The sequence below is a fragment of the Erythranthe guttata genome, chromosome 4, assembly GCF_056151865.1.
Source record: "Erythranthe guttata isolate IM_541 chromosome 4, IM_541, whole genome shotgun sequence".
Classification (NCBI taxonomy): domain Eukaryota; kingdom Viridiplantae; phylum Streptophyta; class Magnoliopsida; order Lamiales; family Phrymaceae; genus Erythranthe; species Erythranthe guttata.
Genome location: NC_142536.1, coordinates 2,559,858 through 2,574,833, shown reverse-complemented (window position 1 = coordinate 2,574,833; position 14,976 = coordinate 2,559,858). Strand labels below are relative to the sequence as shown.

Genomic DNA, 14,976 nt, shown 5'->3' with positions numbered 1-14,976 from the left:
AACTAACCTCAGGGGGCTGGACGTAATTCGCCAAAAAAAAAGCCCAAAAAAGAAGGATAATTTTAAGAAAGATGGATAACGGCCCAAACTAAAGTGCAATTGGGCCTTGTAAAAAGGGCTTTCAATTACAGTTGGTTTTTGGAGGGAGAGAAATAATTTTGAAGAAAAATGATAATCATTAAAGCAGAGAACAAACAATGAAGAAGAGTGAATATGAAAATCACTACAAACAAAATATGATCAGCCAAAATCTTTCCGAAATAGGAAATTAGTTCCGAATAAAACATACGCAAAAAATAAAAAATAAAATTGCGATACGGAAAAGAAGTGCTTTATGTTGTTTCAGTTGCACTCAACAACGGCCTCAGCTGCTCGACAAGGTTTGCTCTTTCGCCTATTCCTACTCTGGCGGAAGCCGTTCGATTTCTTCGACTCCTCACCGCTCGATTTCGTTAAGTCTTCATTTTCGTCCTTCACCGAATCAACTAGTTTCTCCTTCGCCACCTGGATATTTCTTTTCTGCCGTTTCCCATTTTGGGGCCCGCTTTTATTTTCCGCGTCTTTAACTATTGCTATGTCCTCGCTGTTATCATCTTCTATTTTCTGAGCTTCGTTTTCGTCGAATTCGTCTTTAAGTGATTTCTGTGGTCTCCCTCTCCTCTTTCGTGCAAGAACTTTTACTTCCTCGCTGCTCCCATTTTCATCTTCGTTAGTCGCCGAAAGCTTTTTACCCTTTGCTCGAACCCTGCCCATTATTTCAGTCCCTTAGATGCAAACAACTTCTTGATTCTGCGGAATGAAATAATATACGTATATGTTATTTGACTAGATAAACGAATAATCACCAAAAGTCGTGAAAAAAAAAGGCTGATGTTTCCATTCAGAATCGGATGTTTATACATAGTATTCGTACAACCCTGATCTTATCTATCGGTTAATGCATGAAAAATCGTAAAATTCTTAGCTAGCAGGGGAAGTAACAAAATCACACCTTAATGCAGATTTCGAATAAAATATCGTATTCAAATACTTCGGAACAATTTTTAAACCAAGGAAAATTCATCAAACTATTGGCAAAAATCAGTTGTACGTACCGACAATTGCTTAGCAAACAAACTACGATTCATGTTGCCGATTGTAAAGATTCATACTCATCTATGCACAGACGCACCGAAATCAAGTTCTTATGTATCCTAATTCGATCTAGAACACCCTTTCCGAATTAGAACATGTTGCATCCAATGACAATTTTCAAAATAGTCACTCACACAAGAAGACAAACCAATCAGAAACCAAAGAAGAAAATCCAAACATCAGATGCTTTAGCTGAAGCTAAAAAAAAAAAACTTATTATTTTACAATTGTTATTATTTATTTTTTCAATTGGGAAGGAATAATACAACATGCAAAGCAGAAAGAACAATCTTTACAAGGTCAAAACCATATATTTTGAACCAATCAAACAAATTGAAGAACACAGATCCATGGACAACTGTAACTAAGTATATCAATAAAGATTCAAGATTTCTTACATATTCCCATTCAGACAACTACATAAGAGAAACAAAAACTTATTACAAGACGGAAGAAATTGCACTAACCAGAAGAACATCAGCAAAACCACCGAAGCCCAGATTAATGTAATTGAATCCCAATACTTGGATAAGTAGCTGAAAAAGATAGGATCTTTGAAGGGCCCACAATCAAAAACAGATCAAGAAATCTGAAAATGAGAAGAAAGTGATTTCAGAAAGATTCAACTTTTGGCTGTTCTGTAAAGGAAGAAGCAGAAAAACACACACAGAGATGGTAGCTAGAGAGAGAGAGAGAGAGAGAGAGAGAGAGAGAGATTTGGGTTGAATGAATTTGAGAATCTGAATGTGGGAGCAATGTGAAGTGTGTGTAAAATCTATGGTAGCTACTGTGATTGAGTGTGAACGGAGAGTGGGGTAAAAGTGAAATATTTAATAATTATAGCTGGCAGATACTGCTGGGGTTTGTTTGACCATTTCTAAATCAAAAACGAAGATGTAAAGAAACTACAAATGGTGGTGGCTTTGCTGAGAAATGTAAAACTAGATCACCATTCACCAACCATCTGTTGCAGAGTTAATATTTCAATTACAACTTAAATGAGATTGGTTGAAACTTTTATGATTTGGTGAGTAATAATAATAAGGGTAATTTACAAAAACCCCCTCTGAACTTAGGCTAAATAAAGAAAAATGCCCCCACCTATCCGTAATAACCAAAATCTCCGTCTGATTAACTGTTGATCGAGTTTTTTAACACTGGAATAAAATAAAAAAACCGTGAAAAGTCCACTGTAAGGGGTTGGTGTAAGACGGAAACAAACCTCAGGGGGTTTTTGGTAATTACGAATAGGTGGAGGTAGTTTTTGTAATTCAATCTAAGTTTAGGGGGTTTCACAATTTACCCTAATAATAATGGTAATGAGATTCTGGTGTTTTTCATATACTTACAAGAATTACTCGGGTACCCCACCAAGTCTAGGTTTAATTGAGATTCGTCCCTAACTTTTGATTATGACTTCATATTCACCCCCTTACTCTTCAATTCAATTTAATATAATCCCTCTACAAAACTAATTCATAATAAAAAGTAATCAATTATAGATTAATATTACTTACTTACCTTCGAATTTTACTCTTCCTAAATGGAACTAAAACCAGGCTCCTTATAGACTCTTTTACCCTTCATCACTTCCCTCACTTCCTCGACACCTTCCCACTCACCGTCACGAGCATATATATTCGAAAGCGTCACAAAATCGCCGCCCTTTTTCATCTCGATTCTTAGCCACTCGCGCATCTCTAGAGCAAGATCTCTCCTTTCATGGATCTTGCAGCCGTTAAGGAACGCTCCAACAATCGAATCTGTCGCAAATTCAACCCGTTTCACAATTCCACAAGCCTCGTCCATTCTCCCGTGCCGACAAAGGAGATCGACAAGACACGAGCAATGCTCGTTATTCGCTTCAACACCGTATAACGAGCCCATTGACGTAAATATCTCCAACCCTTTCTCCACCAAACCGCCATGGCTACAAGCACAGAGAATGGTGGTCAGAGTGACTTCGTTCGGTTCTACTTTTTCGGTTTTCATCTTTTCGAAAAGTTCGATTGCGGAGTCTACCATTCCGTTCTTACCGTAACATCCGATCATAGCATTCCATGATGCTGTGTTCTTGCTGGGAATGGTGTTGAATATACACCGAGCCTCTTCTATACTCCCGCATTTTGAGTACATGTCGATAAGAGCGCTAGCGATAAATACATTGATATCAAGATTCGTCCTGTATATGAAGCAATGAATTTCTTTGCCACTACGAATTGAACCGATCATTCCACATGCAGGGAGAAGCCCCGTTAGTGTCACTTGATTAGGCTTGATAAAGCCGGAGACTAACATATCTCGAAACAAGTCTAGAGCTTCGATTGCCCTTTGGCTTTGAACGAAACCTGAAATCATGGCATTGCAAGTAGCCAAATCGGGGACTAATCCTTCTTTACTCATCCGAGAAAAAAATTCGAAAGCAGTGTTGCAGTCTCCGGTTCTGGCGTGTGCCACTATAATTGCGTTCCACGTATAATCATTCGGTTTCACACCTTGTGACATCATTGTTTCGAACAGAACAACAGACTCCTCGATGTTGCCCCTGTCGGCATACCTACAGATCATTGTAGTCCAGGATGCAACATCTCTTTCAGACATTTCATCAAACACTTCGCGTGCGTGGTGCATCTTCCGACATTTCCCATACATATCGATCAGCGCGTTGCACACCGATAGATCCTCCTCGAAACCTGTTTTGTGAATCAGGCCGTGGACCTGCTTCCCTAATTCCACATCCAGCAAGCCAACAGAAGCTTTCAAGATTACAGGAAAAGTGTACTCGTTCGGACAAGCGCTGTTGGTTCTTGATTTTCGGAACAACGAAAAGTACCCAATAGCTTCTTCGTGGAACCCTAAAAAGGTCAATGTCAGAATCATCCAATTGAAAGCGAAAACGTTGGCGCTCGGAGTTTGTCGGAAGAGAAGCCTGGCTGACGTCAGATCCTGACAGCATGCGTATGCGCCGATGAGCTTTGAACTCAGCGACAAAACATTCGTGTCGATATGCTGAGTCAGCATTATGCCATGTATTTGTTTGCAGGGTTTCAGTGCTTTCGGTTTCATGCATCTATGCAGCAACAAGCTGCAGTAGCGCGCAGCAGAAATGGATGATGAAAAGAACGATCTTTTCATTTTCTGTTTATTGGCAAAACGAAATACACATTAATGTTGTCACATTTTAACACATTAATCACTCTATCTGTTTGACCGTCAAGAAGTAACGGTCAACGGTTGAATTAGGTGAATTAGGGGTGAATTTGGCATTTTTTATAAAATATTCTAAAAATCTCTAAAATTTTATTGAAGCCTAATGTAACCTCAATTTCATCATTTAATCAATTTTGACAAATGACCCCGATTTTTACTACTTCACCGCTGACCGCTTATCGCCATTGATTTTTTTTTTTAACTTTTTTTTTCAATATTGTTTTGGACGTCGTTCACCGACATTGGATTGTCGATTTGACAATGTTGATTTTTTTTATTTTTCTTGATTTTTTTTTAACTTTTTTCGATCAGCACAATATTATTACTGTATAACAAAGTAATAATACTATATTAATATCTACTATTATAATATTAAAATTACAAACTTCTAACAAAGTTTTTATCTAAAATTTTGGAGCCAAAATACAATTTAAATAGAATGGTCTTTTATTGCTTCATCTAATATACATATTTCAAGTGCCAAATGTTTTTTTTAAAGTCGAGTTGATCAAGGTTGTCATCTTATTGCTCTCGAGCAGTAGTTGAGGTGAACGGGTACGGGTTCGGTGGCCGTTCAACCTCAACTTCTCCTTCGAGCATTTGGCATGCTTTTCTCATAGTCGGCCTCAAATTCGCATCTTCTAGAACGCACCACAATCCGACCATCACAAACCGCTCCACCTTCCTTCCGTCGCTCGATGCCTCCACGTCATCGTCGTTACCCACCAAACAATCGATCCTCCCTTCGGCAAAGCAATCCCACGCCCAATCCGTCAGGATCGGATTCTCCCCCTCTTCCACATCCACACTCTTCCTACACGAAACAATCTCCAACAACAAAACCCCAAAGCTATACACATCCACCTTCGCCGTAATTTGTCGGTTCCTAAACCACTCCGGAGCAACATACCCCTTCGTACCCCTAATATTCGTCGTCGTTTTGCTCTGGTCCATCGCTAGTAGTTTAGCCAATCCGAAATCGCAAATCCGGGCATTGTAGTACTCGTCGAGGAGTATGTTCTGCGGCTTTATATCGCAGTGTATGATTTGGGCGACGCATTCTTCGTGCAGATATGTTAGCCCCCTCGCGACCCCCACTGCTATCTGGCTCCTCTGGCTCCACCCCGGCTTTGTACTGTTGCCGAAGAGGAAGCCAGATAGGGTCCCGTTGCTCATGTACTCGTACACGAGCATACGGTGGGCTCCCTCGTCGCAGAAACCGATCAAACGCACCAGATTCTTGTGGTGCGTCTGACCGATTGCGTTGACTTCTGCTCGGAATTCCTTTTCGGAATCTTGAGCCACTCTGTCGAGTTTCTTCACCGCAACTACGGTTTTCGAACTATTCGTTATTAACCCTTTGTAGACAATCCCAAATGCGCCTCTCCCCACTTCTTCTTTGAACCCGTTCGTTGCTTGTACGAGTTCCTTGTAAGTGAAGCATCGTAGATTCGCTCCTGAATTGTGATCGAAAATCAGGTTCTTTTTCTTGTAGATGAGGAAGAAACCGAGGCAAGCTAGGCCGATGAATAACAGGTTGATGAACACCGAGCTGCCGAGGAGAGCGGACCCCACGACGAGTAATGTATTACGGTTCTTATCCGGAGTGGTGGGATTAGGGTTGGGATTGATTAGATCGGTTTTTCGGAACTTGAGAAAGGCGGTGACGCCCAAAGTGACGTCGACTCTGCCATTGGAGAGGGGAAGCGTCTTCTTCCAACAGGTATCGCTTCTGTAAATGGCGACGCCGCAGAAACAATCATTCAGGCAAGCACTTTTGCATTGATCGGCGGTACTAGGTTTTATCTGTTGGTAACTATTGAAGGGCCAATCGGTGTCGGAAATCTCCGAAACATCGTAATCGTCTTCCTTATCGTCTGATTGAACACAGCTCTGCGCGGAATTAGGTCTGCAATCGCCGTACGGATTGTTCGGATCGGACAAGGAAAACCCTAGCGGGCATTGGCAGACAGGCCTCTGATTCTCGAGCCGGCAGACGCTGTTGTAGCCGCAAGGGCGGCTGCGGGTGAAGCAGATGTTCTCCGGCCAAGAGCTGGCGGCGGTCCAGCCCTGGTTTCCGGCGCCGCCGGAGGTTCTCGGGTGATAGTACTGCGTGAAAACTCCGTCGAAATCGATGGTGGCTCTGTGGTAGAACTCCGCCGGCGATGGAACCCAACGCGGGCTGAGCACCACCTGCCCGCCGTTTCTCCTGAGGATATAAATGGAGGCTCTCTCGTCGAACACCACCTGAAAACCGGAAGCCGACGCGTTCTGATCGGAAGTGCCGCTGTTGTAATACTCGTCGCCGTAGTCGGTGTTCGTGGGCGCGCTTTTCGAGCTGAACACGAAGTCGCCGTCGCCGTTCATCCGGGCGGAGAATCTCCCCAGAGAGAAGTTCCCTTCCGATTTCTTCGAAACGAGCGCGGTGTCGATTTCGATGATCTGGGTCGGCAGTATAGTGTCGGAAGGGTTCTTGAAGCTCTCCCAGAGCGGCTCCGAATCGCTTCGCCCCCGCCGGAGAACCAGGTTTCCGGTGTCGTTCAAGTACCCGTAGCCCACTTCATCGGCAAGCCCGCCGTTGGGGCTGAACATCAGCCTTCCCTGAGGATCCCTGACGACGAGCCCATCGGCGGCGGTGAGCTGGACAGTGGAGCCACGTGGCACTGGATTGCTGGCGTTCCTGTTGCTGAACCAGACGACGGTTTTATCCGGGATTTTGTCGAACCATATGGACAACAAGAACAGATTTTTATCGTCTTGAAGCTGTTGAAATCCGAAGGCGAAGTCACCGGAAGGTGAGCGCCATGGATCGGAGGCTTCCGTCGCCGACAGAGAAGCTCCGACGGTTATATTTCCGGCGGTCTGCGACAGAGTAGGAAGTGGGGAGAGAGAAATAGTAAGGAGAAGGAAAAGATAGCAGCGCACAGAAGCCATTAATTTAATTTTGCTAAGCACAAAAAAAAATGTAAAATTTCATGAGTAATATATAATTAAAGGAAAGACAACATATATTAAAGGGTAAATTTCAACCACACTGAAGTATGATTTATTTACGAAAAACCCCTCATGTTTGGATAATTACACCTACTCCTCGACTATGATTTTTTCTTACATCTTCACACTTATGTTGTTAAATTCAACATAATCATTTAGATTTCGTGGAATGTGCTCTAGTTTGTACTTGTTTTGTGTAAAAATACAATTTCTAATGCACTACAATCTAATATATATATATATATATATATATATATATATATATATATATATATATATATATATATATATATATATATATATATATATACACAAGCCAAAAAACACATATTATGATTATCTTGCTTCAAATGTGGAGTTCGAATGGGATAAAACGGGTACAAAAGTGATAATATTCCATATAATCTCGAAGATTCCACTAAATTTGAAACCGCAAGAGTGGACGTGTAAGAAGATTTATAGTTGAGGGGGGCTTTTGTAATTACCCAAACAAGAGGGAGATTTTTATAATTTAACCATACCTCAGGGTTGGTTGTAATTTACACTATATTAAATAAAGAGACCATTGATTGGTTGTTTGAGAAGTCAACGGCAGTGACTTCATGAGTCAACTCAGACTTATAATTCTTGTAGTGGTAAAGAGATTTGAGTGGTTCTTGTGTTTTTTAAGTGGGAAGATTTTTCTTCAAACATATTGAACTTTCAAAATCATATATCTTTGTGGAATTATATTGCAATTTGATATGTGGCTGGTTTTTCTTTCTTAAAACTTGTTTGATGGGATTGACTAAAGACTCTTGACTTAGCCTACAAACCCCAAAAACTTGTTTCATTTCATGTTTGTCAAGATTTTTTTTCGATTTCGCTTGGTCGGATTTCAAGAGTATATTATGTTTCGAGGTGTCGTCATATCACCTTGTGACCTTACCTCGTGTCAGCACACGTCGCTCTTTATATGTGTAGTTTACTACTTACTTGTGTGGATGAAGTCCGTATAGACGATATATATAGTTCATACCGTCACTAAAAATAAGAAGTTCGAGAATTCGGTTCCCCTAAAAAAAATCGAAATATTGCCATATGTGACACAAACTGAAATCTGTAAATTGGAGTTGGTCCTAATCATATTAATGGGCTCAAATATAATAAATGGGCCTGGATTCATTACAACATGTCACAAACAAAGTTGCTATTGTTCTTTACATGCATCAGCAATTCAGCATATTTAGCATATGCTTTACAGAATTTTAGCACTCAAGACTTTTATAAAACTTACAATAGCTGGATGGCAAGTTGGCAGCAGCTGAAATATTTAATTCCTTTCATTCATTACATGACTCTAGGAGTTAAAGTTATAGTATTTCATTTTTTCTTTAATCCTCGATTTTTTCTAGGATCTCGAACTCGAAACTTGATCAATCAGTGGTGCAGACGAGACGCATGTTTTACGTGTGTGTGTGTGTGTGTGACAATTTCTTAAAAGAAATCACAACTAATAAAAATGCATCAGACAAACCTCTTCAGTACTGATCTTCACCTATTATTTGTACACAGTTACAAACTACTCCACAAAGAAAAGAATTGTTGCATGAAAAAATAAAATAAATCCCAAAAAAAAAAAATTATTCTAATGGATCTAACCTCACAACTTCCTTAGAATTCCTGTAAACTAAAACTAAATTAAAAAAAAACATTTAAAAAATCAATTAAAAACTGACAAAATTTTTGAAAAGGAAAAAAGAAAAGCATCAAATTCTGATCTATCTTTTTTCACCTTAAATAATATACAACGGAGTAATTGAGAAGAAGCAAGATTGATCTGACTATAGTTAATTCTGAGTAGGGTTTGAAGCAGTTGGCGGTTTTTTCCTCAGCCCATTCACAACTGCTTTCTCCGGCTCAACCATTGCTTCACCGGGATTCCCTTTACTTACAGGAAGCGTGTTTGCAGAAACGATCATCAACTTTCTTGAATAATACTGGTTTCTCTCTCTAGAAACTGCATCGTTATGAGAGAGATGCGTTGCGAAACATGTTGTTGAATCGAGGAAGAGGATTAGCAGAACTGAAACAAGAAAGACAAGAGTTTTATTATGATTGTTTCTCATCGTAGTAGTAATTTTTTTTTAGTTGTGTTGGTTTGGTTGTGTAAGAAAACTGAAATGAACTAGAAATTGGTTTATAATGTGTTGGTTGTATTATGGAATATGGGTAAGCGTGTTTTTCCTGGTTGTAGATCGTGCTTTACTCTGACAACACATGTGTTTTTTTGGGTGTAAAAGTATTTTAATATATTTTAAAGTCTAGGATCCAGTCAAATTGTTGAATCTGAGAATGTATTATTGAGGAACTTTTTGTACTACACTATTTTCTACTAACGCACAATTATTTTATAAGGTTTCCCGTTTTTCGTTCTGCAAGGGATGTTCTAGCGATTGAAGCAAGTGAGCATATACCAATTGACCAACATTTGAATTTCTTTGGCAACAGTTACTAGGTAGAGTTTGTAACGCATGGTTAGCCTAGTGTGGCTTACGTCTCTCGTACGGTTTGCAAGTTATTATACGAGAGTGTAGATTTATCCAATGCACATATATGGTTGGTTACCGATTCTTTCACCACTCAAAAAAATAGAAAAAAATAAAAAATAAAAAAGAGTTTTCTCATATTGTTTTCACATGTGCAATTTGACTATTATTGAACATGTGTTGTCATGTGACTTTATCACTAAGCATCCCACTAATCATCTTTCTTTACTTAATCACACCAATCCTTAATTATGCATTTAGCATCTTTAATCACTGCAAGAAAGAACCACAACAGCTAGGTTTAGCTGTGTTAGCTTCGTACTTACTCCACAAGTTGGCGATTATCGCAACAAATCGTCACATGATATACAGTCTTTTAAGATCCCATCTCAAAATCATTGGCAATTACCAAAATGGCCACACAAAATTCAAACAAATTATAAATAGGGATGGATATATTGCAGTCTTCAGCAATACTAATAAAGATTGACAAATTCTAGGAAAAACGAGGGGCCGCCGGCTAAATTAAATAAATGACCAAAAAAAAACAATTCCTCTATATCCCATTTATAATGATACCTGCTTCAATAAATGTCACGTTCAACTGGATCTAGGAATGTTTAGGTCCTTGAATATGGGGCTATCGACTCCCACTCCCATTGCGTTCAGACCATTATCGACGTATATAACTGCACCTGTAATAGCAGAAGCCAATGGCGATACCAAGAAGGCTGCCGTGTTTCCTACCTCATCTGCAAAATTTTATGATATGTTTTTCGAGAATCATGAATTTGAAGGAAAAATAAGTTTTTTTTTTTTTTTTTAATAAAGATTAGAGCTCAAATGGTATTGTTTAGGATTTTACCTGCTGATAATTCTTTCTGAAGAGGTGCGTTTTCTATGGAGTAATCGATCATCATATCGATAAATCCAATAGCTTTTGCAGCTCGGCTTCTTAAAGGGCCTGCAAATTTCCATTGCAAAGTCAATATTATTAAGTTACCACAAACTGATAATTGATTTATACATATATACTCATATATGCTAAGGCCACGTTTGGTCCCCAAGATAAAACTGGTCATCATAAGATTGCGCAATCTTATGAGAATTCAGTTGTATAATTGGACTAGGGTAGGTCCAATGTACAATCAATCAATTATCGGGCATCTTATCATGTATTTGCTTCTATATAAGTAATAGTACATGAATCTAGATTTCAAATAAAATATGCACCCACTTTTAGCAAATATGATCTGAAAACAGCCAATACTCAAAAAGTTACGATCAACAAAGAGAAGCAATACGAAAAGACTTAATACCAGCAGATATAGTGTTCACCCTGATTTTACGTTTCCTTCCTGCTTCAAAAGCAAGCACCTGATTGAATCAACAAATTAACATCCCCGAAAAAAAAATGTAAAACGAAGAGAACTTCAGTGAGCAGTGGTAAAATTACCTTTGTATCACTCTCTAGAGCTGCTTTTGCAGAGCTCATGCCACCTCCATATCTGTTTCATATTCACAATTTAAAGAGTTATCTCTAATCTCTATAGGAAGGTTAAGTTAAAAAAAAAACGGTAAGCGATATAACAAAGCACAAATACCCAGGGATAATCCTCTCGGAAGCAATATATGTTAGAGAGATCGTAGATCCACCTGAAGCAAAAATAATTATTTGACAAAATGATGTATGGATTGCAAATTGGACTAGACAATCGGAAATATAAAGAAAAAAATATAGGAACTGAAACTTGAACAGGACATGCCTGGGTTCATAATTGGAAGGAAATGCTGAAGTAAGGACACATAAGAATAACTCGATGCAGATATCGCTGCAAGATATCCCTTTCTTGAGGTTTCCAGCAGAGGTTTGGTTACCTAGTCGTAAATGGTTTCGGTAAAAAAGAAAAAAATTGTCAAAAAACCTCGTGATTAATATAATATAATAATAATAATAATAAATGCGAAGGTGACATACCTCTGTCCCGTTAGCAAGTGAATGCACAAGAATGTCAATGCTGCCAAAATCCTGTTTTACACATTCTGCTGCTTCCTGAGATATTTCAACAGTATTATTATAATAATCGTCGTAAAACTTTGACGTATTCTGTTTAAACGAAAAGAGCCATCGACTTACAACTGTAAATAAACGGGAGCAATGTAATAATCTAGGAGTTAGTATTACAGAATACTGATAGTACCTTAACGGTCCAATTACTGGATCCGGCATAACGTTTGTTTGTTTTTATCTGCATAAAGCATAAAAACAAAATTATAGAACAGTTCATCGGCATTTGGAAAATAAACAAATATAAACCATCGGTGAATCATATTTGTGAAAATTACATCTTCAGGAACATCTTCCGGAGTGTCAAAAACTGCATCTAATGGGTAAACTTTGGTGATCTCCATTAAAGAACCATCGGGCAGCCTGAAATCAAAATTTTCGTCAGCAAAGGCAACTTTTCCAATTGGTTAGTTTAGCATGTGGGACAAAAACATAAATACGGGAATCAAAGCTTATAATCATACACGCGTGATTCGTCAAACTTCCCACGGCGTAGACTAGTTTCAAAGATGTTTAATGCCTGTATGATAGATAAAACAAACGGTTGAAAATTGGGTATGCTGCGTGATTGAAAACTAACAGCCTGAAATTTCAACTATTTTACTTACAGGCACCCATGTCCCGACGAGAATCTCAGCACCTGCAGCAGCTAGAGATTTTGCAATAGCCCAACCATATCCATTGTCATCAGCTACACCAGCAATAAATGCCCTCTTACCTATGATCAGTATTTACAAGATAAGTAACACGAATAACATCTACAAAACTTGATCTACCAAAAATTGGCTCTAATAATCAAGAAAAGGTATCAACTCTCCAAATTATAAACGGTTTTACTGTCTCCTACAATAATTTGGGGATTTTATTCACATATCCCATGTCATTCGCACCTTGCACCTTAATCTAGAGATAAAACGTTGGTTTTACTAAATTTTCTCCAGATACAATCGAAATTCTATCTAGTGAAATTGCTAGCAAAAATAGAAAAGAATTTCCAGAACTAAGATGATAACAAAGATGAAACCTCTCAAATCGATGGGCAATCCCGCTGCAGGCTTGCTTTCAGCAGATTCAGACATTGCCTTAGTGGATGCTTTGTTAAATTTTGCAGGAGATGATGTGAAGGTCCGGTTGAAATGTCGTCCAGATGATATATGGCAACCACTGGATAATTTAGCCCAAGAAGCTCCCAGAGAATTGATTCCGACATTTGCTACACCGCCTCTAAAAATTGTTTGAGCTGAGAAAATAGAGGGTTTTGCTGCTGCAATTTGTAAGGTTGAAGCTGCAGTAGCTGCCATTTTCAAGTGTGTAGCTCTTACGGAGATGACCGATAACCTGTGCGAAAAAAAAAAGATGAAAGTTACAACTAATTCTGAAACAGGGACTATAAATCGAAATCCCAATAAAGGACAATGGCACGATAATGCCCCCAAGGCCAAGTCAACATTTGGTTCTTAGATATAAATTCGGTTAAATCGAACAAAATTGAATAATTTAAGACTTCATTCAGGTAAAGTAAAAAAACATTCTCTAATCTTGCTTGTTTCCCTAAATCTTAAGAGAATTAGTTCATCGAAAAACAAGAACTCCGTTCATCAGTACGAACCAATCAATCAGAACTCATATCCAAATACATTCAAAGAATGTACAGAAGCAGAGAAACACGAGTTCCACCCAATAAAAGGCAATGCCGGAGAATCTAAAGCACCGCATCTTATCTTTCTACAATAATACCTTGTTCTCTCAAAATCAACTCCACAACTCTCATCTCATCAAAGATTCACTTCCCCTCCTCCACTCCCCATGACTAAAAACACGACAAAATAATTGTTCCCAAAAAAAAAAAACTCATAAGAGAAAACTTACTTATAAATCGGCAAAACTTATGCGAGTCCAAAGTAATTATTGCGTAATAATAACAACAACATTGCAATACTTCAACTCAATCAATAAGCTACGGAAAAAAAAAGCTAAAAAAACAGCGATAATAAATGGATCTGCACCAACAAAACTCGAAAACCACAAATGCATATGTAAATTACTACCAGTTCACCATTTTTCTCGCACATTTCATTATAGAAACAGAAAACCCAAGTTCTTATGTGAGCGATTGATGAATATAAAAAGGAAGAGGAAGAAGATGAGGTAATTAGGTAAATACCTGAACGAGATTCGGTGCGCCAATTTGAAATCTCGATGTTTATTTGAGCAGTGTTTATGGTGAAGATGAAGGGCGGAATGGGTTTAAGAGTTAAGCCTTGAGAGAGAGAGAGAGAGAGAGAGAGAGTACTGTAGTGTAGAGTGATAGATAGCTGTTGGGCGTGTGTTTAATGTTTATTAATTATTCTGCCAACTTTTTTAAATTAATTCGCAGGTACGACGCCGTTTTAGAAACCCTGAAATTTTTAATAGTATTTATACTTTAATTTAATTTAGAAATAAATCAATAATTCATGGTGAGTACCCAATTGGGCTTTCGGTTACATCTATATGTTACACTTGGATCCAATCCAAAATGCAAAGAATGAGACTTAATATATAATAGGCCCATTAAAGAAACCTTTTTCTTTTTCTGTTTTCTATTTGGGTAAATTACGGTCATCCCTAAATAATGTCAAGTTATGAAAAAATCTTTCATATTTTGATATTTACAATCACATCTATGAATCTTCTTACATGTTCACATTTGCAGTGTTAATGTAGTGGAATTTTCGAGATTTTGTAGAATATTCTCCATTTTGTGTCTGTTTTACACCATTCGAGCTTTGTATTTTGAAACAAGATGATCAAAATTTGTGTTTCTTGACTTGTAAATATCAGATCATCAAAATCTGCATTTTTGCACAAAATGAGTATAAACTAGAGAACATTTTTCGGAATCTATAAAATTATGTTGAATCTAATACCATAAAGGTGGACGTATAAGAAGATTCATATTTGATGAGTCGATAGTAATTTTTCAAACATGAAAGGTTTTTTCTAATTTAACCGTACCTCAAGGGGTTAACCGTAATTTACCCGATCAATAATTCATGGTGA

General features: G+C 38.3%; 4 protein-coding genes across 4 annotated transcripts; all 4 read right to left on the bottom strand.

Moving 5' to 3' along the window:
• Nucleotides 1-156: 156 nt before the first annotated feature.
• LOC105951204 (uncharacterized) lies at nt 157-2,125 on the bottom strand. Its single transcript, XM_012974594.2, has 2 exons — nt 1,602-2,125; nt 157-789 (listed from the first exon to the last, which is right to left on the bottom strand). The coding sequence occupies exon 2, from the start codon at nt 751-753 to the stop codon at nt 343-345; it is 411 nt and encodes a 136-aa protein (XP_012830048.2). The 5' UTR covers nt 754-789; nt 1,602-2,125; the 3' UTR covers nt 157-342.
• A 425-nt stretch (nt 2,126-2,550) lies between these two features.
• Nucleotides 2,551-4,282, bottom strand: LOC105951182 (putative pentatricopeptide repeat-containing protein At3g49142). The gene has a single exon (XM_012974573.2). The coding sequence runs from the start codon at nt 4,267-4,269 to the stop codon at nt 2,674-2,676; it is 1,596 nt and encodes a 531-aa protein (XP_012830027.2). The 5' UTR covers nt 4,270-4,282; the 3' UTR covers nt 2,551-2,673.
• Nucleotides 4,283-4,773: 491 nt separating this feature from the next.
• On the bottom strand, nt 4,774-7,327 carry LOC105951174 (G-type lectin S-receptor-like serine/threonine-protein kinase LECRK3). The gene has a single exon (XM_012974567.2). It carries the CDS (start codon nt 7,276-7,278, stop codon nt 4,867-4,869), a length of 2,412 nt encoding a protein of 803 aa, XP_012830021.2. The 5' UTR covers nt 7,279-7,327; the 3' UTR covers nt 4,774-4,866.
• A 2,882-nt stretch (nt 7,328-10,209) lies between these two features.
• On the bottom strand, nt 10,210-14,345 carry MOD1 (NAD(P)-binding Rossmann-fold superfamily protein). Its single transcript, XM_012974602.2, has 13 exons — nt 14,099-14,345; nt 12,959-13,272; nt 12,543-12,652; nt 12,399-12,454; nt 12,213-12,297; nt 12,068-12,115; nt 11,845-11,919; nt 11,633-11,744; nt 11,471-11,522; nt 11,323-11,374; nt 11,186-11,243; nt 10,732-10,830; nt 10,210-10,618 (listed from the first exon to the last, which is right to left on the bottom strand). The coding sequence occupies exons 2-13, from the start codon at nt 13,233-13,235 to the stop codon at nt 10,467-10,469; spliced, it is 1,176 nt and encodes a 391-aa protein (XP_012830056.2). The 5' UTR covers nt 13,236-13,272; nt 14,099-14,345; the 3' UTR covers nt 10,210-10,466.
• Nucleotides 14,346-14,976: the final 631 nt, after the last annotated feature.